The following is a 25,511-nucleotide window of genomic DNA, read 5'->3' on the forward strand; positions in this document are numbered from 1 at the left end:
GGCAAACTACTGTTTAATTTTAAGATCACAGGGAAAACACGATTAAAAATGTGCTCACTAACTGACAAAATTCAATTGTTACGCGTCAATATATTTTAGTCACTTACCAGTTTCATTCATGTCAGCAATGGGATTCACAGCTAGTTCAGTGCCGCAGTAAACAGGTTTGTCAACAGGTACATTTGTTCCAATGCGTGGTCGACCTCTCTTACGAGGTCTACAATCCGGGTCTTGAGCATCTTTGTTTTGGTTTACTGAGATGATATTTGGATTGACAGGGGTGCTTGATGAGATGTGGCAGGTCGTTTGCCTCAGGGGTGGGAGGTGGGAGGAGTTCGCGGAGTTATTGGTTTCCAGGGGGGTCTCTTGGTTCGATGTTCATGGGGTCGGTTGTGGCCGCTGCCGAACAAAATTTGTGTTACCAGGTTAGGCTGGTTAACTGTCTGGTACATAATATTTAACAAATTAATAAAGCTGTAAGAAAGTCGTACTTGGATCAGGGTCGCACATTGCAGCAGCCGGGAGTAGCATGTCAGGGATTAATGGATCAGAAACGTTTCCAGACGTTGGTTTTCGTGGACGGCCTCTTTTACGGTACGTTTGTTCCATTGCAATACTTACTGAAAAATTAGAGATGGAACAATTGATGATTCTCATTCCACATATTATACATCATTAGCCTTCCATTAGGAAACCCAAAAAACACGGCCATCATAATTTTTTTTAATACATCATTAGCGTAAGTCAAATTAAAAGTAGCACAAAATTATGCAACTAAAATTATAAAAAGCAGTTTACATGTCAATATCATAGACGAAACAAAGGAAGGCAGAGTACAAACACGTGGGGAGTTTGAAAGAGGAATCCGGTACTATTGGAGCTATAAAAACAACTAAAAAACAGAAAATATGTGGAAACATCAGAATAGCGGTACCTTATTTTTTATCCCCGAATACAAAACCAACGAAAGCCGAAATAATTAAAAACGACTATAAAACACTCAATATGTGGAGACGTCAGAATAGCGGTACCTTAATTTTTCTCCAGGAATCCAAATCCAACAAAAGTCGGTATTATTAGCTACAATTTTTGACAGGCTGATTCTGTCTGCATTTGTTCTAAATCTGGACTTGTGGATAAATTTTGTGCCTCTCAAATGTGCGGAATTATTAGCTACAATTTTTGTCATGCTGATTCTGTCTGCATTTGTTCTAAAACTTGATTTGCGGATAAATTTTGTCCCTCTCAAATGTGCGGGTATTTCATCTTTTGTATGCTGCAGAAATCACATATAAGTTTGCGACTGTAATTTAGCTTTAGTAAGATTTAGAGTTACACAAACTTTACAATATCAAAATTATTAAATCCGGATTACATGTCAATATCATAGACGAAACAATGGAAGGAAGTGTACTGACACGCTGCAATTTTGAAAGAGGAATCCGGTACAATTGAACCTTTAAGAAAGACTATAAAACAGAAAATATGTGGAAAGAATAAAACAGAAAATATGTGGAAAGATCAGAATAGCGCTACCTTTGGTTTTTTTCCCGGAAACCCAATCCAACGGTATTCGAAATTATTCGCTTTAGTTGTTCTCTAGCAGATTCTGTCTGGAATTTGAGGCACGACATCAAATTAAAGCGAATTACAATAAAAAAAAAAAAGAAAGAGCAAACAGTACGCAGCAGGAAGGGAATTCGTGAAATTGTATACATATATGAAACAGACCACAAATCGTGTGTTGCAACTGTGGGATATAATATGAACCAAATTCACAATTTGTAAGAGTAGTAACCCGTTCCCCTGAAAGTTTCGAATAGTAACGGAGGGATATACAAAGCTGTCCACGATCACAGATCGTAATTCAACCAAAAATGGTTTGTTGTTCCATTGCGAGTCCGCCTGAGAACGTGATAAGACGTTGGTTTCGAAGTAATAGACGTGTTTTTTGATTTAGACATGAAATACGGAGATGAATATGAATGATTTTTGATATAGAATAGATGAAATTTGGGGGATAATGTAGTAGTTTGATAATCGATAATGGCTATTTCGGTTACGGACAGGGGTATACGAAGAGGGTTAAGACTAAGAGTCGATTTTTGTACTGTTTTATGAAATATAATAACAGAGGTATAATTAGTATGCAGTCAATATGAGCTTTCAATGGACTAAACCGTCTGAACTGAGGAGGAAGATGAAGGAACAGAGGTACCATCTTTGGGTGGCTTTGGTTAGGCGGTTAGATTAATAATTATGCTGGCTTTTCTTAAGAGTTTGGAAACATACGTTGGCATTTGACGTGGGAACCACGTGGGAAGTAGAAGTCCAGATGGCTTTTTCGAGTCCTACGTGGATTTGTCCGCTTGGCGTTTAATAGCCATTTTAGAGGAGGCTTTTAATTATATTTATAGATAAGTAAATTACACTAACTCGAGTTATTAATTCGATCGAATAAGAGATAAAATATGGGATAAAAATACGTAAAATAAAGTGTTCTCATTGGCTATGTTAGTTAAAATAAATTCTACGCCAAACTAGTTATAATTTAAAAATCAAATACATATTCAATAATATTCAATTCAATAAAAATAAAAATGAAATTTCAAATTGATAATCGATTAGGGCTAGTCAAATTACGAACCTAAAATTGAGTTCCAAATATTTCAATTTCAAATTGCAAATTAACTAACCTACGTATAATAGTTTTTACAATTAGAGATCATTAATTTCAAATTGCAAATTAACCTTAATTTTCTTAAGAAACACTAACCCTCTTCTGATGCATCGAGTGTTCGAACCTACTAAACACATTTTTTTTTCACATAAGATGATATGTTCATTTTATATATACTTTTACCCCTCATTTTAGCTCGGTTTCTACTGATTATCATACTTTAATTAGTATATTTTTGAGCTAATTTTGTGTTCTAGGTGTATTGTTGTGTTTGTTATGGTTTTGTAGGAATCTAAGCATTTAGAGGCTTTTTCCTATGATTTTGTACACCAAGTTCACTAAGCTAAACAAGGCCAAATATTGGACTAAGTGTGTGAAGATTGCTTGGGTTTTGCATGAAGATTAGTGGGTTGAAGTAAGGAATTACAAATAAAGCCAAATGTAAAGTCAAGCCCAAAATGAAGGTCCATATTAAGGTGCAAGCATTGGATGCCAAGAGAGCTTAGGATGCTAGGAATTTAGAGCATTACCGAGTGATTAAGGAGCATTAAAAACGAAGCATAGAGATTCCTCACGTAATTAATCAAGAATTAAGACGATTGACCGAGGATCACACGACCCCGATCGGGGCCGCCTAACCCCGATCGGGGTTGCATGACCATTGATGCTTACGTTTTTCTCCTCCTCTCCTATAAATAGGAGAGGTATTCCTAGGTTTTGGGCATCCCATTTTACGTCCAAGTTTACTACATTAAGCCTCAAGCATTATAAGTTTTCTCTCATTAGTTTTCATTTCAAGTTTAAGTTGTTTAAGCATTCCTTAGTTAATCTTTCAACAATTTGTATTTCAAGAGATTCTCAAGCATTTGTTATTCAATCCTTTGGTTTTTAGTTATTCATTCTTCCATACAAGTCTTCCTTATTAAGGTATTTCTTATTACAAGTTTACGATTTACATCATTGCTTTAGTTATCACATAGCTATTCTAATCAAGTATTTCATATTCACTTTAGCTTTGTTCTTTTCGTATGTTATATCACCTAATTAGCATAATTCATATAACCATGTTTAATATTATTTACAATTTAGTTTGCATTTTATATCTTAGTATGAGTAGCTAAATTCTCTAGTCTAAAGGCTAGGGGAGCCATGCAAAATCAAACATATAACATGATTAAATAAAGTTCATAATAATATTGATCAATTACTTCCATCACATGCTTGTTTTGTTACGCTTAATTTTTTATTATCGGCCATAGTCATAGATTATACTTGTTTATTCGTTCTTAAGTCGAGAGGCACGGAATTGAATTAGACTAAGCATGTGTGGTAGGACGACCTAGTCATGGACGATAGTTTCTCTAGGACCCGGTCTATGGTTGATACTAATGCCGTAAGGTGGGTATCTTTAAGCCTAAGTAATTGACAAGATTATTAGTATCAAGTTTATCATGTTCATATGTTTACCTTTGCATGAGTGACCCGAACCCTTTAGACTATCTTTTATCATATTATTTACATTGCAATTTTCATTAATCATCAAACCAAACAAACCAAAACCAAATCGTAATCGACCTTGATAAAAATCCACCCATAGCAATTCACGACGTAATTCATGTTTCCTTGTGTTCGACCCCTATTACTACATTCACTTGTTGTCTAGGGAATTTATCTTTGCATAGGTACGCGATTAACCTATCAAATTTTGGCGCCGTTGCCGGGGAAACGGTTTTATTGCTTATTGAATTGTCGATTTTTATCTTGTTCGTCTTGGGGAACACTTGTTCCTTGAGACCGTTACTTATCACTTCTCTAGAAATTGTTGTCTTATGCCCAGGTCCTCACGTAAGGGAGAATTGTTTTCACCGGATTCCGATCCCGAGAAAACATTTAGGAGAAGACGACGTTTTTGGAAGGAAGTGAAAGAAGCCACTTCTCCCGTACAAGTTGAAAGTGCTAGAAAGTCTTACTTAGACGATCTAGAGGTTCTTGAAGAGGAGGAGGTTTCTTGTTCATCAACTGCACCACCATCACCATCTACTACCAAAAAGATGGTGAAGCTTTCCGATCACTCAAAGCCCACCGCGGCCATGCTTCCGGCCGGAATCACAACTACTCAAATCACCGCGCCGGACTTCGAGATCAAACCGGCTTTCATTAGCCTTGTGGAGAGAAAGCAATTTGGGGTAAGTCCTTTGGAGGATCCCAATTTGCATGTGCAAAACTTTTGTGACTATTGCTCCATGATCCGGCAAAAGGGCGTCACCCAAGCCCAAATAAGGGAAATACTTTTCCCTTTCTCATTTAAGGACAAGGCTAAGCTTTGGATCAATAGCCTTGACCGCACCACCTTGGGAATCACCAATTGGGAGACATTGGCTCTTGCTTTTTACCAAAAGTTTTTTCCACCCGAGAAAACTCAAACTTTGAGGAGCCAAATCACCGGATTCCGTCAACAAGCTCTTGAGAGCTTATATGAGGCTTGGTAGAGGTACAAAGAGCTTCAAAGGCAATGCCCACATCATGGGCTAGATGATTGGTTTCTAGCAATAACATTCTACAATGGATGTTGTGCCGAGTCCCGAAGGATTCTTGATTCCACCAACAATGGGCGGTTTGATCAAATTGACACCGATCTTGCTCATTCCACGATCGAATCTATGGCGATCCATGATGCCCAATATGTCAATTCCCGAGTTGTGCCATCTAAAGGTAAAGAAGAATACTCTAATAACTCTGTTTTGCTAGCTCAAATTGCTTTGCTCCAACAACAATTAGCGGAACGGGATGCTAGAGATTCCATTCAACAAGTCAATGCCATGTCTTCAACGAGCCAAATCGTTGTGTGTGAAGGTTGCGGAGGTGCGGGTCACTATGCCGCTCATTGCCAAGCTCCCATTGAAGAGGTAAATGCCTTTCTAGCTTTAAGACATAATGCACAAAATGTTTATCCACCGGGTACATTCTCAAACACATATAACCCGAATTCAAAATTCCACCCAAATATGTCTTATAGAAGCAACAATGTGCTAAATCCTCAACCACAACAAAATGCCTATGTCCCTCAACAACAAAAATATATCCCTCCACCGGGATATCAAAATCAACAAAGGCCCCCACAAAACAATTTCCAACAAACTCAACCTCCCCAACAAAATGCCCAACAAAATAACCAAGAGGGAGGTAAGCTTGAGGGCTTGATAGTCCGTAAGCAAAAGGAATTGTTGGCTCAAATCCAAAAGAATGAGCAAACTCAAAATGCCGCAATCAAAATGTTGGATCAACAAATGGCTCAATTGGCCTCATCTAGCTCTTCAAGGAAATCGGGACAACTACCCCCTCAAGGTGAGCAACCACATGCTACCCTTAATGCTATCTCCTTAAGAAGTGGTACGAAATATGAGGGGTCATCCATGCCCAAAGATGATGAGGAGGTACTTGTTGAGTCGGAGGTCTCTCCAAATGATAAGGCAATTGAAGAAATTCCCAAGAAAGTAGATGACCCACTTGTTGTTATTGAGAAAGGCAAGGAAGTGGAGGATGCTCCTCTAAAGAAAGATGTTGAAGCAAAGATTCCGGAAAAAGTCAAAGTGCCATTTCCTCATAGGTTGGCAAAGCATCAAAAGAATTCCCAATTCGGTAAATTCATGGAGGTTGTGAAGAATCTACAGGTAACCGTTCCTTTTACCGAATTAATCACTCAAATTCCATCTTACACTAAGTTCATGAAAGACATTTTAACTAAGAAGAGGACTTTTGATGAGGTTGAAACAATAGCTCTCACCGCCGAGGTGAGTGCTCTTTTGCAAAACAAGTCCCCTCCTAAGTTAAAAGATCCCGGTAGCTTTTCTATTCCATGCACAATTGGCACCTACCAATTTGATAAGGCTTTATGCGATTTAGGGGCTAGTGTGAGTGTAATACCTTACTCTATTTGTGCTAAGCTTAATATGGGAGTCTTAAAATGCACTAGTGTCACATTGCAAATGGCGGACCGTTCTATAAAACGCCCTTTGGGAGTTTTGGAGGATGTTCCCGTGAAGGTTGGTAAGTTTTTCATTCCGGTTGATTTTATTGTTCTTGACATGGCCGAAGATGCCCAAATCCCAATCATTTTGGGAAGACCATTTTTACACACCGCGGGTGCGTTGATTGATGTCAAGAACGGTAAAATTACATTGGAAGTGGGTGACGATAAGGTCACATATAATTTGAATAGTGCCATGAAGAGTCCTATGATAGAAGAGTCTTGTTATTCTATTGACATTTTGGATGCCATTGACATTGTTATAGAAGACTCTACACCGCGATCTTTGTCTAAAGATCCCTTGGAGGCACTCTTGCTTTTAGAATCATTTGCAGGTGATGATGAGATTGGAAATGAAGATATTGATGCTTTGGAGCAAGAATTGGATGGAGAGGAGCTATCATTGGAGGAAAGCTCACACTTTATAGGCTTGGTTGCTACACCCCAAGATGTTGAGGTACAAAAACCCGAGCTTAAGCCCCTTCCTTCCAATTTGAGGTATGCTTTTCTTGATAATGAGGGGATGTGTCCGGTAATCGTTAGTGCTAAATTAGATGAGAGTCAATTGGCTAAATTGCTTCATGTCTTAAGGTCTCAAAAGAAAGCCATTGGTTATAAACTTGACGATTTAAAAGGCATAAGTCCCGAATTTTGCATGCACCGAATCAATCTTGAGGAAGATCATAAACCATGTGTCCAAGGTCAAAGACGACTAAATCCTAACATGCAAGAAGTGGTCAAAAAGGAAGTGCTTAAATTGTTAGATGCGGGAATTATCTATGCGATTTCCGATTCTAAATGGGTGATGCCGGTCCAAGTGGTTCCTAAGAAAGGAGGAACCACCGTAGTCAAAAATTATAAAAATGAGTTAATTCCAACTAGAATTGTGACGGGTTGGAGAATGTGCATTGACTATAGGAGGCTAAATCTAGCCACCAAGAAAGACCACTACCCATTACCTTTTATTGACCAAATGTTGGAAAGGTTGGCATGCCACAAATACTTTTGCTACCTAGATGGCTATTCCGGGTTCTTTCAAATACCCATTCACCCGGATGACCAAGAGAAGACCACGTTTACATGTCCCTATGGTACATTTGCCTACCGTAGAATGCCGTTTGGTCTTTGTAATGCCCCCGCCACTTTCCAACGTTGCATGATAAGCATCTTTTCCGACTACAATGAGTCTATCATGGAGGTGTTTATGGATGATTTTAGTGTCTATGGTTCTTCTTTTGATGCTTGTTTGACTAACTTGTCCAAAGTTTTGAAGCGTTGTGAAGAAGTTGATTTGGTGTTGAATTGGGAAAAGTGCCACTTCATGGTAAATGAAGGAGTGGTGCTTGGTCATCTTGTTTCGGAAAGAGGAATTGAAGTAGACCGTGCTAAGGTCCAAGTTAATGAGCAACTACCCCCACCGATAAATGTGAAGAGTGTAAGGAGTTTCTTGGGCCATGCGGGTTTCTACCGCCGTTTTATCAAAGATTTTTCTAAGATTGCCAAACCCCTTACGGAGCTTCTTTTAAAAGATGCTCCCTTTGTGTTTACTAATGATTGTCTTGAGTCTTTTAATAGAATCAAGAAGGCTTTGATTTCCGCACCTATCATCCAATCACCGGATTGGAACTTGCCATTCGAGCTCATGTGTGATGCAAGTGACTATGCGGTAGGTGCCGTGCTAGGACAAAGAAAGGACAAGGTTCTCTATGCTATCTACTATGCTAGCAAAACCTTGGATGCGGCTCAAATCAATTATGCCACGACGGAGAAAGAGCTACTTGCCATTGTCTATGCCTTAGACAAATTCCGCTCTTACTTGATTGGTTCCAAAGTCATTGTTCATACCGATCATGCCGCATTGAAGCATCTCCTAGCCAAACAAGAAGCTAAGCCGAGGTTGATAAGATGGATCTTGCTCTTGCAAGAATTTGATCTTGAGATTAAAGACAAGAAGGGGGCCGAAAATGGTGTTGCCGATCACTTATCCCGTTTGAGGTTCAAAGATGGAGGTATTGAGTTACCTATTGATGATTCCTTCGCCGATGATGTTCTAATGATGTTGGAAGCCAATACTCCTTGGTATGCCGACATAGCCAACTACCTAGTTGGAAGAGAATTGCCACCCAACCTTTCATATCAATAAAGGAAGAAATTCTTACATGATGCCAAGTTCTTCCTATGGGATGATCCACATTTGTTCAAACATTGCTCCGATGGGCTATTCCGGAGATGTATCCCACAATGGGATGTGAAAGGGGTGCTAGAAGGATGCCATTCTTCTCCTTATGGTGGTCATCATGGACCATCCAAGACCGTTGCAAAGGTGTTGCAATCCGGCTTCTATTGGCCAACTATGTTCCAAGATGCCAAAGATTTCGTGATGGCTTGTGATGCTTGCCAAAGGACGGGTTCCATATCAAGAAGACACGAGATGCCTCTAAATGGAATCTTGGAAGTTGAGGTGTTCGATGTTTGGGGCATAGATTATCAAGGACCATTTCCTTCCTCAAAAGGGAATCGGTATATTTTGGTTGCCGTTGATTATGTCTCTAAATGGGTAGAGGCAATTGCTACTCCCACCAATGATGCTCGCAACGTGATTAAATTGTTAAAGAAGATCATATTCCCGAGGTTCGGTGTTCCAAGAGCAATCATTAGTGATCGTGGTACTCACTTCGGTGAGAAACAACTTGATGCTTTGTTGGAAAAATATGGAGTCTACCATAGAAGGGGCTTGGCTTATCATCCACAAACTAGTGGCCAAGTAGAGGTTTTCAACCGTGAGATCAAATCCATACTTGAGAAAGTTGTTGCCAAATCACGAAAGGATTAGAGTATGAAGCTCGACGATACCTTATGTGCCTACCGTACCGCGTTTAAGATACCTATTGGTACCTCACCGTATAGGTTGGTCTATGGAAAAGCGTGCCATCTTCCCGTTGAGATGGAATAAAAGGCTTTTTGGGCAATTAAGGAGCTTAACATGGACCCGAAGTTGAGTGGAGAGAAGCGGTTGTTGCAACTCAATGAGCTCGATGAATTCCGTTTGCAAGCTTATGAGAGCTCCCGTCTCTACAAGGAGAGAACAAAGAGATGGCATGATAAGAAGATCTTGAACAAAGAATTTCAAATTGGTGACAAGGTCTTGCTTTTCAATTCCCGCTACAAGCTATTTCCGGGAAAGTTACGATCACGGTGGACCGGTCCATATACCATCACAAATGTCAACAAGTTCGGTTCCGTTGAAGTGATAACTACCAAGGGCGAAAAATTCAAGGCAAACGGTCATCGTTTGAAGCTCTACCATGAGAATGTGATCGTTGGTGTGATAGAGGAAATGACCGTTCAACCTCTACCAAAGAAAGCTTAAACCGACTCAAGATTTTTCGTCGTGCGGGACGTTAAACCAACGCTTCTTGGGAGGCAACCCAAGCTTTTTTATTGCTTTTGTTTATTTTCATTTTTAATTTTCTGCAATTTAATTGTTTTTCGTAGATTAGTAATAAAATACTCAACTTAACGATTTTTCTTTTCTGATTTCTAGGTGAAAATGAAGAAAGGAGAAAATGGAGTGCACTTGACATGCAACCCCATGCAAAAACCCCGTTCGGGGACGTGGTTTTCAAATAAACTAAGAAAACAATTCCACTTCGCAAGGGAAGAAGTCAACGCGGATAAGCAGTCAACCCCGATCGGGGTTGGTGGCCCCGATCGGGGTCGTGGTACTGTAGCTGTTTTTTGATATTTGCGGGTATGTAAAAAAAAAGCAAGATTCTATCATAACAAAGCAAACCCGACGGTACTTCTCCTCCCCATTCTCCATCTTTTTCTTCATTTTTTTTCTACCTAAAATCACAAGGAAACTTCATTTTCTTCATTGATTTGCAAGCTTTGTTCATCCATTAACATCAAATTGGTAAGATCTCTTCTCTTTTCTCTTTAAATTCATCTATTTCAATCAATTAATTGGATTATGCAAACCCTAAATCAGTTTGGGGGAATTCGATTTTGTGCTTTATAGTGCTAGAAATTGGTTTTAGAATGATTATTACATGTTTGTAGTGTGAATTGATTCACTAATTCATACTATTATGCCTATTAGGATGAATTTTGGTTTGCCTTAAGATGAATTTTGTCTTAAAATTTCAGAAATATGGCACCAAGAAAAGCTCCTTCACAAGGTGCTTCTAAGAGAAGGAGAGGTGAGGCGGAGCCTTCAAATGCAGCAGCGGATGTCCCAATGGAGGAAGTCCCACAATGGCATGACCCAGAATATCCCAATGTGATTTTCAATTCACTAGCTCAATACAACAATTGGTTTATTCTGAAAAGCAAAGGTATGGAACCGACGAAATTCATTAACCAAGCATCTTTAAACAATATTGGAATAGAGAAAAATGTTAAAGCTTTGTTTAAAAATCTTGGCATGAAATCTTGTTATACCATGAATTATAAGACCTTCCCCGAAATCACCCTTGAGTTCTTGAGCTCTTTTGAGTTTCATAGGTCTAGGAAACCCGGTTTCATTCTTTTTGTTACCTTTCGCTTATTCAATGATGACCATAGGATGGACTTAGCGGATTTCGCCGCTATCTTTGATTTGCCTCACAACTTGCCAACCGAATCACCTGATGATTATAACCCCACTTTAACTTGGGATGCCATTTCTCACTTGCCTTTTCCGGGTTTTGATCATATACCACATCAATTTATTCATTATCCCGACATAAGGATTTGGCAAAGGTTTATGGGATGGACCTTTTTTGGTAGAAATGAACCTCACTCGGTGAGGAAAATTGAGTTAGAAATCTTGGGTGCTTTCTTGAATGTTAACGGAGATGAGAAGTGGGGAATCAATATCCCCTACCACTTTGCGGTCCACTTGACTAAACAAACTAACACCAAGAATAGTTGCATTGTCTTAGGTGGTTTGGTCACTAAAATTGCTCACCATTTGTGTCGGTTCAACCAAGAGACTACCGGTTTGAGACCATTGCTTGAGTCTAGGTCTAGGGGAGTTGGTCTTGATTATGAATACTTTCTTTCTTGTAATTGGTTTAAAGATGCTCATCCCAACATGCTTTGGAAGATAGGTAGACAAGACTCCATTCGTCTATCCGAGGAAAAGAAAGAAATAAAGGCTTTGATTCATACTAGGCCTCGTCGTGGAAGTGACCCCTTTGTTTGACCGACCTACCATTTGCCCCTTAGAGGTGAGTCAACTACCACCGTTGAGAGACGTGTGGGAGGTCAATCCTCCCAAGCACGTCATTCCACCTCTAGCATTGAGTCACCATCTAGCATAGAAATGATGAACATGATGCGAGAAATAAACTTAGGTGTTAATCAAATTCGTGATGACCAACGACTTGCATTACATCCTATTTATGATCATTTTGCTAGGCAAGGAGTTATCCAACCCGAGGGGCCACACCCTTCATTTTATACTTATCCTCCGGGTGGATTTCCTCCTCCATCCCCTATTCCCCCTCCCCCTCCTAACAATGATGCAGGTACATTTGCTCAATATGAGCCCGGCCCAGACTTTTGTGGTTCGGATTACGGGGTTGAGGCATTGCAAGGAGCCTATGGAGGATATGGAGGATATGGTGGCTATGGTGGCTATGTTGGGATTAGTAGTTATGGTGATGGTCTTGGTAGTGGCCAAGATATTGGTGAGTATGTCACTCCTCTTCAAGGGGATGACTCAAGTGGAAGTGGCCAACAAGGAGAATCAAGTGGTAGTGGAAAGAAGAAGAAGAAAGGGAGGAAGGGGTTCAATTTTTGGCCCTTTTCTTAGTTGATCAATGAAGAAATCCCCCGAATTCATGCTAGCTTGGGAGGGGCTAGCAAGTTGAGTAAGTTTTTAATTGCTTTGCATATTAGTTTAGATCTTGCACCCCATTAAACATAACCTCTAGTCCTTCCTGTTTTGTGCTTTGAGCCATTTTTATGGTTTGATTGGGTGATTTGGATAGTTGGCACATTGAGGACAATGTGATGTTTAGCTTGGGGGGGATTGCATTTGCATATAGTGTAGTTTGCATGTAGTGTAGGAAATTTGAAAATTTTTGAGAGAAATTTTTGCTTTGTGCTTGCTTGTTGCCTACTTTCCTCTTTGCTTATCCTAACAATAGCTTGTTGCTAATGATTTATTCTTTAATGATGGGATATTAGCTACATGGGGATGTCTTGACATAGTAGGTGGGAGATGGAGAATGAACCGAATAGGCTTGATCTTGACTTTTGGCAAGCTACAAAATTGATATTATACTCCACCTATTATCCATGTTAACACAAAATTTGTTTTTACTTTTTAGTAATCCTTTTATCATTATTGATCTTGGCTTAAAATGCTCATTTAATTGGTAGTGATTATTTCATCTTAGTTTGTGACAATTTTTAGCGAGCATAAATTGATTGAAATTCAAATAACCAAACTTAGTATGTGTTTGGCCAAGATTAAAAAAAAGTTTTTGTTTCCCAAAACTAGAAGTTGTGCCAAACACCCAGTTTTAAAAAAATAGAAGTAGTTTTTCTAAAGCTCAAATCCACTTTTTCACCCAAAAAAACAGAAACATCAAATTGATGCTTCTGTTTCTATTTCTTCCAAAACCAACTATAAACTTCCAACTTTGTTTAGGTAAATTATTATTTCAAGGCATGATGTAACTGTAACATTATAAAACCATAAAATAAAATACATATTTATAGATAGTCTAGTATTATAAAAATGGATACTAATTAAAAAATATAACAAGTATCATGAAAAGATTAAGAAAAAACATAAAAAAAGGTCACATTTTTTTATGCATAAATAAATTGGATTCACAATAAATTATACTCCGTATTGTACTGAGTACAATAACTATTGTGCGCCACCATCGTATGGAGCGAGACTGCGAGAGACACAAAGTGAGCATTTTACGATAAATAATGATCATTTCTTTATGTTAAAAAGTGACCACTAATAAAAATTAGTTCCTTTATAAAAAAATAAAACACTGTCATTTTTTAACATAAAATGGCGACTTTTTAAGCAATCGTACTATACAACGGTCTTATAGTATAATTTACAATATAGTATAATCCGTACCTATTTCATTTATCTATGATTCTATATTTCTATATAATGTTGATGGAAAATATATTTATACAACAATAAATGAATTCAAAATAAACTAAAACAAGTAAATTAGGCAAAACACTAGAAATTATAAAAAACACTTATTATGAGCTTAACCAAACATACCCTAACTTTTAGAAAAAACAGTTTTTTAAAAATTACCTTTGAAAAACAGAAACTATATTTTAAAAACAGGGCCAAACATGCTCTTAGTAATGATCCAAGTAGATCTTGCTGAATAATGACTATGGGCATTAATGATTTAAGATTGACACTAATTGAATACTGGTTAAGCCTGGTTTAACAAAATCAAATAAACCATTCTCAACTGTAAAAATTCTCTACCTTTTTCAGGTAATTATATGATTGGCACAAATTCTCATTGAAGACATGACATATCCGTCACAAGCTGAAGACGGATACCATTTTACCTCACAATGTACCCACTTTTTCTCTCTCTGCAACACTATTCATGTGGTCCCCTTTCTCCACTAACTCATTTTGTTACCATTTTATCTCACAAAATATCCGTCACAAATGGTAACCCGTCACAAGGGAGACCAATTGTATGATTGGTTTGTTTTACGATTCCATGTTTTTCTTCCCTTCATATTAGGGATGACAAAAGGTAGGCATGCCACTACTTGAGTAGGGTCCTATACCACATCCGTTCCCGTATTCTCATGATAACATCCAAATCTGGCCCATAACCAAATCGAGACCAGTTTGGTGTTCTATATACCCGATTTGTAAATATCGTCGACGTTTTAGTAAATATCGTCGACGTTTTCATTCCAAAAGACGATAATGCCATTTGCATAATTACACTATTTTCTCTCTCTAAACAATTTTCTCTCAAATTCTACTAAAAACCAACTACATTTCGATCTCTCATCGCATTAAACCAATTAAAACATGTTAGAAATTAACGCACATCGACTAGAAAACTTAAATAAATTTAAAAAATCGGCAAATAAACGTATTAAACACGGTTTTTTTTTTAAAAAAAATTGAACTAGCTCATGGACTAAATGTTGAGATTCAACAATCGACCATGAATCAAACGTTGAAAACCAACGTTTGCCATGGTCCAAACGTGGGAAACCAATGTTGGCCGTGGTCCAAACGTGGGAAACCAACGTTGGCCGTGGTCCAAACGTTGGAATCCCACGTTTAGCCACGGAGAATTTTTTTTTTTTTTTTTTGAACTTTTCAAAAAAAAAAAAAAAAAATTCTCCGTGTACAAACGGGATTCCAACGTTTGGACCACATCAACATTGGTTTCCCACGTTTGGACCACGGCAAACGTTGGTTTCCAACGTTTGGTCCATGGCTGAACGTTAGATCTCAAAGTTTGGTCCATGGTTCAACTTTGGGGATACAAATTTCAGATTTACGCAGAAAAATTGCAATGTTTGTTATTACTAAGTCAATACGTGACGTAAATCAATTATCGAATTGATTTAACGGTGCGCAAGAAAAAAAATTAACCAAATAATGAAGCGATTAAGTTGTTTAAGTACCGGTGATTCGAGATCCGTCGTGTTGTTAATTGTTGTTGTTTTTTTTTTTTTTATAATTTAGTTGAAGTTGAGAGGAAATTTTTTAGAGAGAGAAAGTGTTGGATGAGTGGAAGGGCAGTTATCGTCTTTTTCATGAAAAACGTCGTCGATATAAATCAGCCCTCTTTATACGGAGTATATGACATTACTACCTTGTCAAAGTCGGGCTTGATGCTTTTGTGCCGAAAGGTAGAATTCAGTGGTTTTAACCCTGATTAGTGAAAATCGGTTTGGATACCTAAAACGAATCAGTATTTCGATTTCGATCCATTTTATTATTTCGGCTCACTGGACGGAACCGACGGTTCGGCCATACAAGACTTTAGAAGCCCATTAGTGATCCTGTCCAGTATAGACGACAAACACAAGCAATTTATATTACCAATCGGTCATCCCCAATTTCTTGCTGTTACTGCCAAGCACAGTGTTGTGGAAACAATGAAGAACAGTAATAATCCCGCAATTTCCTCAAATACTTCATCAAACATTCACCAACAATTTACCACCAATATTTCAGAATCTAAGTACTTACCCCCCGAAGTTTGGACTCTGATTTTGTTATCATTGCCGGCCAAAACCCTATTAAAATTTAGGTGCGTATGTAAATCTTGGTACTTCATTATCGATAACCCCGATTTCATTCACATGCATTTTCAACTGTGTAAAATCAGTTTTGGGAATAATCAGCTATTGGTATCCCTCGAGGGTTTGGGGCGCAATCGAAATAAAGGGTATTTGTTGACAGTTTGTCAGCCTGAAACACTTCAAAGCACCAGTCTCATTTTTAGTAAATCTGATTCGTACCGCTACCGTATTTTAAGTAGCTGTAATGGGTTGCTGTTAGTGGTACAACATCGCCTTGATGGTTCTCATATAGAATTGAGATTGTGGAACCCTTGTATTCGCAAATCGTTTCTACTTCCTACTTGCCCACTCCACAATCACAATTGTTGGTATTTGTTAGGGTTTGCCCCTGATAGTAAGGATTATAAAGTGGTTGCATTAACATTTGAAAAACGTTCGGGTATACGGCCTAGGAAGATACATTTTGCAGTTTATTCACTCCGTGATCAACTATGGACTATTAGAAATCTGAACACTACTTCCGTTACTTGTATGCGTGAGCTTTATTCTCTGCCAAAAGCTTTGTTCTTTCGAAGAGCAGCATACTGGCTTGCAAAAAATGATTACCAAAGGGATGAACCAACTCATCTTGGTTCCTTTGATTTTGAAAAGGAAAATATCGACTTTTTGGAACTGCCATTTAGTTTGGACGAAACAGGCTTCTACAGGTTTCTGTTTCTTCTTGGGGGGTCATTAGCCGTTTTTAGTATTTCCAAGGTAACTTCCAGCATATGGGTGTTAGAACAAGACAATGAAAAGGGGCCGTGGACTCTATGGTTTTCAGGGAAATCAACTTCAGATGCTTATCAATTGTTCTTCAACTGCATTATTCGTCATATAAAGTTGTTCTATATTGAGAGTGATGGTGGCTTTTTTGTTTGCGGGGACAAGGCTTATTATATAGCTAGTTGCCAAGTAAAGAAGTTGATAAGTACACCGAGCTTTTATTTTCAACTGGAAGCATATTCCGAGAGCTTGGTGTTGTCCAAAGGATCCGGAGCCCGTGATTTGAGGGATTTCCCATGAACACCAGAATATTTCTCCTCCTATCAGTACTAATACTATGTTTGGTCTTACCAGTTACCACTAGTTTTGGGAAGAACCTCTCGCTGTTAGTCGACTAATCTTGAATATGTCAATTGTTTCTCATTGCTCTTGCTACTTGATTAGTGAGAAATTGTATTATTCCTAGCATATTGCTTTTTTTCTTGGCATCTCCCTGGCTTTGTATGGCTCGAAACTGCTGATACGAGTTTATATTATCTTATGTCGTATGCGTAGAATTTTTATGTGCAATTTCTCCTATATGAATGAATTATGAATTTGCTTTCATGCTGCGTTATAGATTCTTACAAGTGATCTGACTGGGTTTCTTTAGATGTTCTTGGCTACTCATTTTGACATGGTATATGGAAGTCGCTGGTATATGGAAGTCGCTCTATGTCTACGCATACACCCCAAACTAACCCTTGGACTAAAATCTAGTCATTTTTTTTTCAAGGAAAAGATTAATTTATTAATAAAACGCCAAACGGCACTTACAAAAGATAGGTATAATCGAAAACAATTCTAATAGAAATCGAAAGACAAATTTCTCCTGTAAAACTACGGATCTCTCGGCTCGTCCTTGTATCGCTCTCTTCAGGTAGTTTTTTTGTTTGATTCATTGATGGAGAAAATTTACTTCTACTGGCACCATAGATCGCCGACAAATAACGCATATTCATTGTAGAGTCTTATGATGACTCATCAACAAACCGCTCTTATCTATAATTCCAATAATAATACTAAACCCTAGAAAGACAAGGACTGAAAAACTCCGAAAATAGAGACGGAAAAACGGATCTCACGAAAAGGGAGACTTGTATTGATTAATTCATAATACTCGTATTTCATACTAGTAATTGATAAATGAAACTATTTAAGGGCTTACCATTGATCAATAATGGAAGTCCAAATTTGGTTGATGAAGGAGGCTAGGATTTTTTTTAGAGAGAAGGAGGAGAGATTTTTTTGTCTTATCTCAAATCAAGTCATTTTTTATATTAGGTATGACTGTATGAGAGAAGATATAACTCACGGCACGACACAGCCCACTGCCGCCCTTTAAACCCCACCCACTTCTCCAAGGATGTCTTAGTCTAGTGGTTAAGACGGAGGTATTGTGGACAATAGGTCTCAGGTTCGAATCCCCCCTCCCCCCTTATTGTACTGCGACTATGTGCGCGCTTCGTGAGACCAAAAAAAAAAAAAAAAAACATTTAACACCACCACCCTAAGTCCCACCAGACTCGTTTGTAGCCCGGTCCGACCCGTTCCATATCCCAAGCCGGCTACGAGTCCAGGAAATTAAACGAGGCCCACCCAAAACCCGCCCTGTAGCCTTACTTGGACCAGTTCCGACTTCCGAGTCCACCACCACCCGGCCTGGTCCATATCCCGGGCCGGTTCCGGGTTGGGCAAGCCCTAAATACCCTAAGTCCTAACCCACCCGGATATGATTAAGTACATCTCCATTACTCAAAGGAAAAACCCTTTTTTTGGTGCTAGTTGAAGAAACACGTTAGCTCCAAATTAATTCACTCTTTGCCAGTTTGCCTCTTTGCGAACTGGTCACTCCCCTCATCTCGTGTAAGTTCTATTTTCGCTACCACAGTAGCAAGTACAGCAATTTGGCAGATTTCTGCATGTTCCACGTTTGTTTTTGTTTAATATCATTTCGTCTAATTGAATTAATGTTTACTTCTTTGTTAATGGCTATCTTAATTTAGATTATAATGAATTTTATTGTTGTCGTAACAGGTTAATATGGAGAGTTTCATCAACGATAATATCGAAACTGAAAAAAGTGTTTCAGCGGTTGAATTAGAGCCTTCTCAACCGAAGAGGGAGAGGAAGAGAAAGAGGCGAGGGAAAAAGAAAGTCGATGTAAGTGACACTACTTATAGTCGTAAACGATCTAATTACCATGATCATGAATGGCTTTCGATTATTGGTTGGGCCTGATTCACTTGACAAAATCAAATAAATCATTTTCAGCTGCAAAAAAGTCGTCTGTCTTTTTTTTCGTAATTATTTTGGTACATGGGTTTTTCAGGCTTCATACTGATATTTTCTTCTTATTAGGAAAAGGCAGACACAGTAAACAAACCAGCCGAGACAGCAACAATGGGAGCAGCAACTCTAAACACACCCACTTCAGTGAAGTACAGGGGTGTGAGGCAGAAAAAAGGGGGGAAATTTTCGGCTGGGATTCGACATCCTATTCTCAAACAGCGCATTTGGTTGGGGTTGTTTAATACTGCTATAGAAGCTTCTGAGGCGTATCAGCTTAAGATGAAGGAATTTGAGGCCCTTCTTGCAGAGAAAAAACTGAATGCTTCTTGTTCTGTTGTTTCCGTCGATTCTGAAAGTGCACTGCCTGAGATTGATACTAATTCCAATTCACAAACCAATGGAGTCGATATTTCTGATGCTTCTGATACTAAGGTTACTCCAAACACAGGCACTTCAGTGAAGTACAGGGGTGTTAGGCAGAGAAAATGGGGGAAATGGGCGGCTGAGATTCGACATCCTGTTTTTGGTAAGCGCATCTGGTTGGGGACTTTTAATACCGCTATAGAAGCTTCTGAGGCTTATGAGCTTAAGAAGAAGGAATTTGAGCCCCTTCTTGCGGAGAAAAAACTGAATGCTGCTGCTTCTGTTGTTTCAGAGGATTCTGAAAGTGCATTGTCTAACAACTCTCTTGCTGTACTGCCTGAGATTGATACTACCAATTCACAAACCAATAGAGTCGAGATTTCTGATGTTCCTGATACTACGGCCATGGATTCTAATGCAAAGGAGGACTGTGATGTGATTCCTGGTGCGAGCACTATTAAGGAGGAATTCCAAAGTGACACTGGCCAAGGTCTTGATTTGGAAATGGAGCTTTGTTCGTCGCTCTTGTAAACGGCTTTGATGAGCTATGTGACGGCTTTCCTCCTATAGACCGTTTTATCAGTAGCGGCTTTGACGACCTTGGACACACTGATCTTCCTGATTTTGATTTCAACATGGAAAACAAGGAGATTGCATGGGTTAATGAATCTCTCAATTTCTCACAGCAACAGCCATGCTGTCCTGAAGTTTCCTAGCTCGTAATGATTAGTATTAATACTAATATTTTATTAATTAATTTATAGGCCTGTATAAACAAGTATTGGGTTTTGAACTAAGCAGGTATTGGCTGGTTTGAAATCTAGCTCTCGAGTTACGGTTTTTTTTTTCTAGTAAGAAATATTTCCAGAGGAATGAGCTTTTGGGTGTTTTTACTACTCATTTTCTATACATCTTCTCAGTATAGTTATACAAGATGTGAAACTGTAAGCATGTCAAAAAAAAAAAGAACTCTAATGCCAGAACATCTCAAAAAGTCCCTTGCAGACGAATCACTCATCACTCACATAGTTATACAAGATGTGAAACTGTAAGCATGTCAAAATGAGTAGCCAAGAACATCTCAAGTAAGTAATAATACTTCGTATATAATACACATCACATCATGTAAGCTCATTCATTCATATAGGAGAAATTGCACATAGAAGTATCTCAGCATACGACATAAGATAACATAAACTTGTATAGCAGTTTCGAGCCAAACAAAGCCAAGGGAATGCCAAGTAAAAACAGAAGCTACAACAATATGCTAGGAATAGTAAGATCTCTCACTAAGCAAGTAGCAATTGACATATTCATGGTTAGTTGACTAACAGCGAGAGGTTCTTCGAAAAACCATTGGTAAGACAAAACATAGTACTGATATATGGAGAAATATTCTCGTATTCATGGGAAATCCCTCAAATCCCAGGCTCCGTATCCTTTGGACAACATCAAGCTCTCAGAATACGCTTCCAGATCAAAATAGTAGCTCGGTGTATTCTTCAACTTCTTTACTTGGCAACTAGCTATATTATAAGCCTTGTCCCCGCAAACAAAAAAGCCACCATCACTCTCAATATAGAACAACTTTATATGATGAATAATGCAGTCGAAGAACAAGTGATACGCATCCGGAGTTGATTTCCCTGAAAACCATAGTGTCCACGGCCCCTTTTCATTGTCTTGTTCTAACACCCATATGCTGGAAGTTACTTGAGAAATACTAAAAACGGCTAGCGACCCCCCAAGAAGAAACAGAAACCTGTAGAAGTGTGTTTCGTCCAAACTAAATGGCAGTTCCAAAAAGTCGATATTTTCCTTATCAAAATCAAAGGAACCAAGATGAGTTGGTTCATTCCTTTGGTAATCATTTTCTGCAAGCCAGTATGCTGCCCCTCGAAAGAACACGGCTTTTGACAGAGAATAAAGCTCACGCATACTAGTAATGTTCAGATTTTTAACAGTCCATAGTTGATCACGGAGTGAATAAACTGCAAAAAGTATCTTTCTAGGCGGTATACCCGAACTATTTTCAAATGCAAACGCAGCCACTTTATAATCCTTACTATCAGGGGCAAACCCTAACAAATAGTACTTAGTTGCGTGCGGCAGGGAAAGCGGGCAAGTCGGAAGTTGCAACGATTTGCGAATACAAGGGTTCCATAATCTCCATTCTATATGAGAACCATCAGGACCATGTTGTACCACTAACAGCAACCCATTACAGCTACTTGCCATACGGTAGTGGTACGAATCAGATTTCATAAAAATGAGACCAGTGCTTTGAAGAGTTTCAGGCTGACAAACTGTCAACAAACACCCTTTATCTCGATTGATCCCCAAACCCTCGAGGGCTACCAATAATTGATTATTCCCAGAATTGATTTTGCAAAGTCGAAACTGTAATTGAATGAAATCAGGGTCATCGATAATAGAGCACCAATATTTACATACACACCTGAATTTTAATAGAGTTTTCGCCGGCAATGATAATAAAATCTGGGTCCAAATTTCAGGTGGCAAGTAGTTGAATTCTGAAATATTGGTCGTGAAATGTTGGTGAATGTTTGATGAAGTTGCGGAATTCTCACTGCTGTTCATTGTTTCCACAACACTGTAGAAGTATTTGGCAGTAACAACAAGAAATTGGGGATGAGCGATTGGTAATAAATTGTTGGTGTTGGTGTCTATACTGGACAGGATACCGTGGTGGGTTAGGACTTCGGGTATTTAGGGCTTTGCCAACCCGAAACCGGCCCAGGATAGAGAAGGCACCGTCCCGGGATATGGACCAGGCCGGGTGGAGGTGGACTCGAAACTGGTCCGATTAGTAGGGCTAATTGGCTAAAGGGCGGGTTATGGGTGGGGCTCTTTTAATTTCCTGGATTCGTAGCCGAGCTGGGTCGGATCAGGCTACAAACGGGCCTGTTGGGCTGGCTCGGGTATTATGTGACCTGTTAAAACTCGGCCCGCCCGACCCGTTTTTGACCCGCGACCCGTTTTTTGACCGATCCGAAACGACCCGTTATTTTAGGGTTGAGACCCGACCTGAACGGGTCTACCCGTTGGGTCAAAGGTAAATCATGAATTTTATTAAAATATTAATATTTATATACTCCCTCCAATTCATCATAATAATCCCCTTTGAGAAGGGCACAATACTTAAGAAAAATGAATAAAGGACAAATGGGGGGTTTGTTGATAGGAGAGAGATGAATTATTAGGAATTAAATAAAGAGTTGTAAGGCCAAAACATTAAGGAAAGTAATAAAATAAGAGTAAAAGAGTTGTGTGGGGTTTGGTAATAGGAGGGAGGAATGGATAAAATAAGAGTAAAAGTTACCAAAAAAGGAAAGGGGAACATTACTTGAATAATCCGTTTTAGAAAAGAGGGAACATTATAGCCAATTGGGGGGAGTATTATATTTTAAAAAATATTTTTTTTATTACTTAAAATTACAAATACAACTAAAAAGTCAATTCTATATAATTTTTATAATATTTAATAATAAAATAATTATTATAAAAAAAATATTTTAATATTTATGTCAATATAATTAATGTAAACGTTGAATATTGTTCCGGATGTAATTCCGAAGCAGAGTTGTGACCACGTGAGCTTGTAGAATGATGTCGTTGCTCGTCTCTTCCTTTCACTCTTTCCTGTAAAGATTAACAAACTGAGGACTCGGCTTGGGGCCAAGCGTACTCACTCCGACGCTCAAGTCAGTAAACTTAGAGAGATAAGTTGTATGTTACTTGGCAAAGTATATTGTAGAGAGATAAGGAAGTTTATACCAGATTATTGGATTGTGAGATTATTAGATGATTTTCGGATTAGTTTTCAGATCCTTTTCTCAATGAGAGAAGTGGAGTATTTATAGACTTTCACCTTTTGTCACGTAGTGGCCAAGTGGTCGAGCAGGTGGAAAGACTATCTTACCCTCGGCCGAGGGACCCATGGCAGGCCAGCAGGCCTGGTTGACTCCATGCCGAGGGGACTGAATGTGAGTACACGGATGTGCCTCTCGGCCGGCTAGTTGTCTGGCCGAGACCCAAGTGACAGGCCGACATGCTTCGTCGGCTAGGCTGTTTTTCCTTTGACTTGTTGTCTTTTGGCTTTGACCTTGGTCAATATGTTGACTCGGTCAGCGGGTGCAGAATATGCCTCATCAATTTGCCCCCAGCGTAGTCTATGCCGTGGTATAGACTCCGATGCATGTTGAGCGTATTCTGCGCATGTCGAACTTCTTCCTCGGCTTGTTCCTGTTCAGGCCGTACCATATCTCCCCTCCACATGGTTGTGTAATGGACATCCGATGTGGAAAAGGAAACGGCGCTGGCCGAGACCAAGGTTGAGAGTGCCGTGTGCTTTTGATTGCCCCGGCCCGTCTTGCCGCTAAGCTTGCTTGGCTACCGGTGGCCGTTGGAAAGTAGATACCAAGGAGCGTGTCAAAGAAGATTGGTTACTGTTATGTCGATTGACATTCCGTGGCTGCATGCTTGACACGTGGCTTGGCGTTGATTGGTGGACGCTTCATGAGCTTTGCTCTGATTGGTCCACTGAATAGGTTTTGCTCTATAAATAGAGCAGTGTGCCCCTCAATTTTCCGCACAATCTTCTTTTTCTTAAAAAATTTTCTCTCTCTAGTTTTTGAAGAGCTTTCTTTCTCTAACTTTCGAAGCGTTACTCGGCGTAACACTTTCTTCCAAGGTAAACAAACAAATTTTTTCCAACTTTTATTTGTTAAGTATTTATTGTCACCATGTCTTCTGCTGATGCTCAACCCAGTACCTCTGCGTGGGGCGAACCGTCGCGTCCGATGAACAGAGGAGCCATGGTTGTCACCCCGATAGGGTTTGGGGGTCCCAAGTCGCCTTCTCCTGAAATTGATGAGAAATTTTTGGAGGGTTTTGATGATGACGATGATGAGGCGACCCAATCTGATTCGGAGAGGCCGCATCTCTTGTGGCACGGCGAAGCCTGCTCGATCAATCCTGATCGCGTTTTGACAAACAAGTTCGCCTCTGTCTCCGGGCCTGAACTTTTTGAAGACCATTACTCCTTCGGCAGGGGGTATAGAATTGTTGTCCCTGAGGGTGATCAGGCAGTCTGTTGCCCTCCCGAAGGTTGCATCGGCGTGTACATCAGACATCTGGAGTATGGGCTCCGATTTCCTCTTAATGAACACGTCGTGGCCATAATTAAAGCTATGAACGTCGCCGTGGCACAACTGCATCCGTTGGCCATTAGGACGATTATTGGCTTCGTGTGGTTATGTCTCTTTAAGGGGGAGGCCCCAACGGTGAACCTATTCCGCCGGCTCCACCATCTTCGGCAGGTTACCCTAGGCGGCACAGGGTGGTACAGTGTGCAGACCGAGCCGGGTTATGCGACCGTCACCAAGCTGACATCTTGCAAGGACTGGAAGGGGCGGTGGGTATACGTCGAGGTTCCGGAGGACTATCCACTGCCCCGGTTGTAACACCCCCATACTCCAAGTGCCTTACCAGGACCACTCAGGTATAAGGATGCTACCATCTCGGTTACACGAGGCAATGATATTCATAAGACAATAAAGAAACATATTTAAAAGTAAATAGTTTAAGTGATTACATGATCAAAACCCAAAACTGATAAACTGAAATACAACATTCTCAGACGGTCTACTGCTAAAACTATCAAAGCTATAAAACACCGTCTGACACAGCGGAAGACTTCTAACTGCCACGTGATGACTCATCCCACTATCCCATACGCGTCATATCATACCGCTCAATAATCGCTCACCACCCCGAATGGATCACCACGTTTTTAAAACATTTAAACGGGGTCAGTACTAATCACACAGTTTTTATATATATCAACAATACGATAACCAGATATCTCACACCGTCACACACACAATCACACCAGTCCCATTAATCTCAATCACCGATCGTCCCTTTGGACCCGCCAGCCCGGTGGGGGACCGTAGCCGTACCCACCAAATCCCCGCTCCTCATATTGAGCGATTTCCCTGTTCATTAATGTGCACATCCCCTTCCGTGGCGGGTTCCACGAAGGGCGAA

The 25,511-nt window shown here is 39.6% G+C and overlaps 2 protein-coding genes and 1 non-coding gene across 3 annotated transcripts; 1 reads left to right on the forward strand and 2 right to left on the reverse strand.

The window, feature by feature from the left end:
* Positions 1-5,103: 5,103 nt before the first annotated feature.
* On the reverse strand, positions 5,104-5,210 carry LOC141589403 (small nucleolar RNA R71). Its single transcript, XR_012520344.1, has one exon. It is a non-coding gene; the product is annotated as a small nucleolar RNA R71 (small nucleolar RNA).
* A 13,351-nt stretch (positions 5,211-18,561) lies between these two features.
* On the forward strand, positions 18,562-20,262 carry LOC141586480 (uncharacterized). The gene is made up of 3 exons (XM_074407718.1): positions 18,562-18,650; positions 18,822-18,947; positions 19,146-20,262. Exons 2-3 carry the CDS (start codon positions 18,828-18,830, stop codon positions 19,968-19,970), a joined length of 945 nt encoding a protein of 314 aa, XP_074263819.1. The 5' UTR covers positions 18,562-18,650; positions 18,822-18,827; the 3' UTR covers positions 19,971-20,262.
* A 581-nt stretch (positions 20,263-20,843) lies between these two features.
* Positions 20,844-22,040, reverse strand: LOC141587701 (F-box/kelch-repeat protein At3g23880-like). The gene has a single exon (XM_074409175.1). It carries the CDS (start codon positions 22,038-22,040, stop codon positions 20,844-20,846), a length of 1,197 nt encoding a protein of 398 aa, XP_074265276.1.
* Between the last annotated feature and the right edge of the window lie 3,471 nt (positions 22,041-25,511).

This window comes from Silene latifolia, chromosome 6, assembly GCF_048544455.1.
Source record: "Silene latifolia isolate original U9 population chromosome 6, ASM4854445v1, whole genome shotgun sequence".
In the NCBI taxonomy this organism is placed as follows: Eukaryota; Viridiplantae; Streptophyta; class Magnoliopsida; order Caryophyllales; family Caryophyllaceae; genus Silene; species Silene latifolia.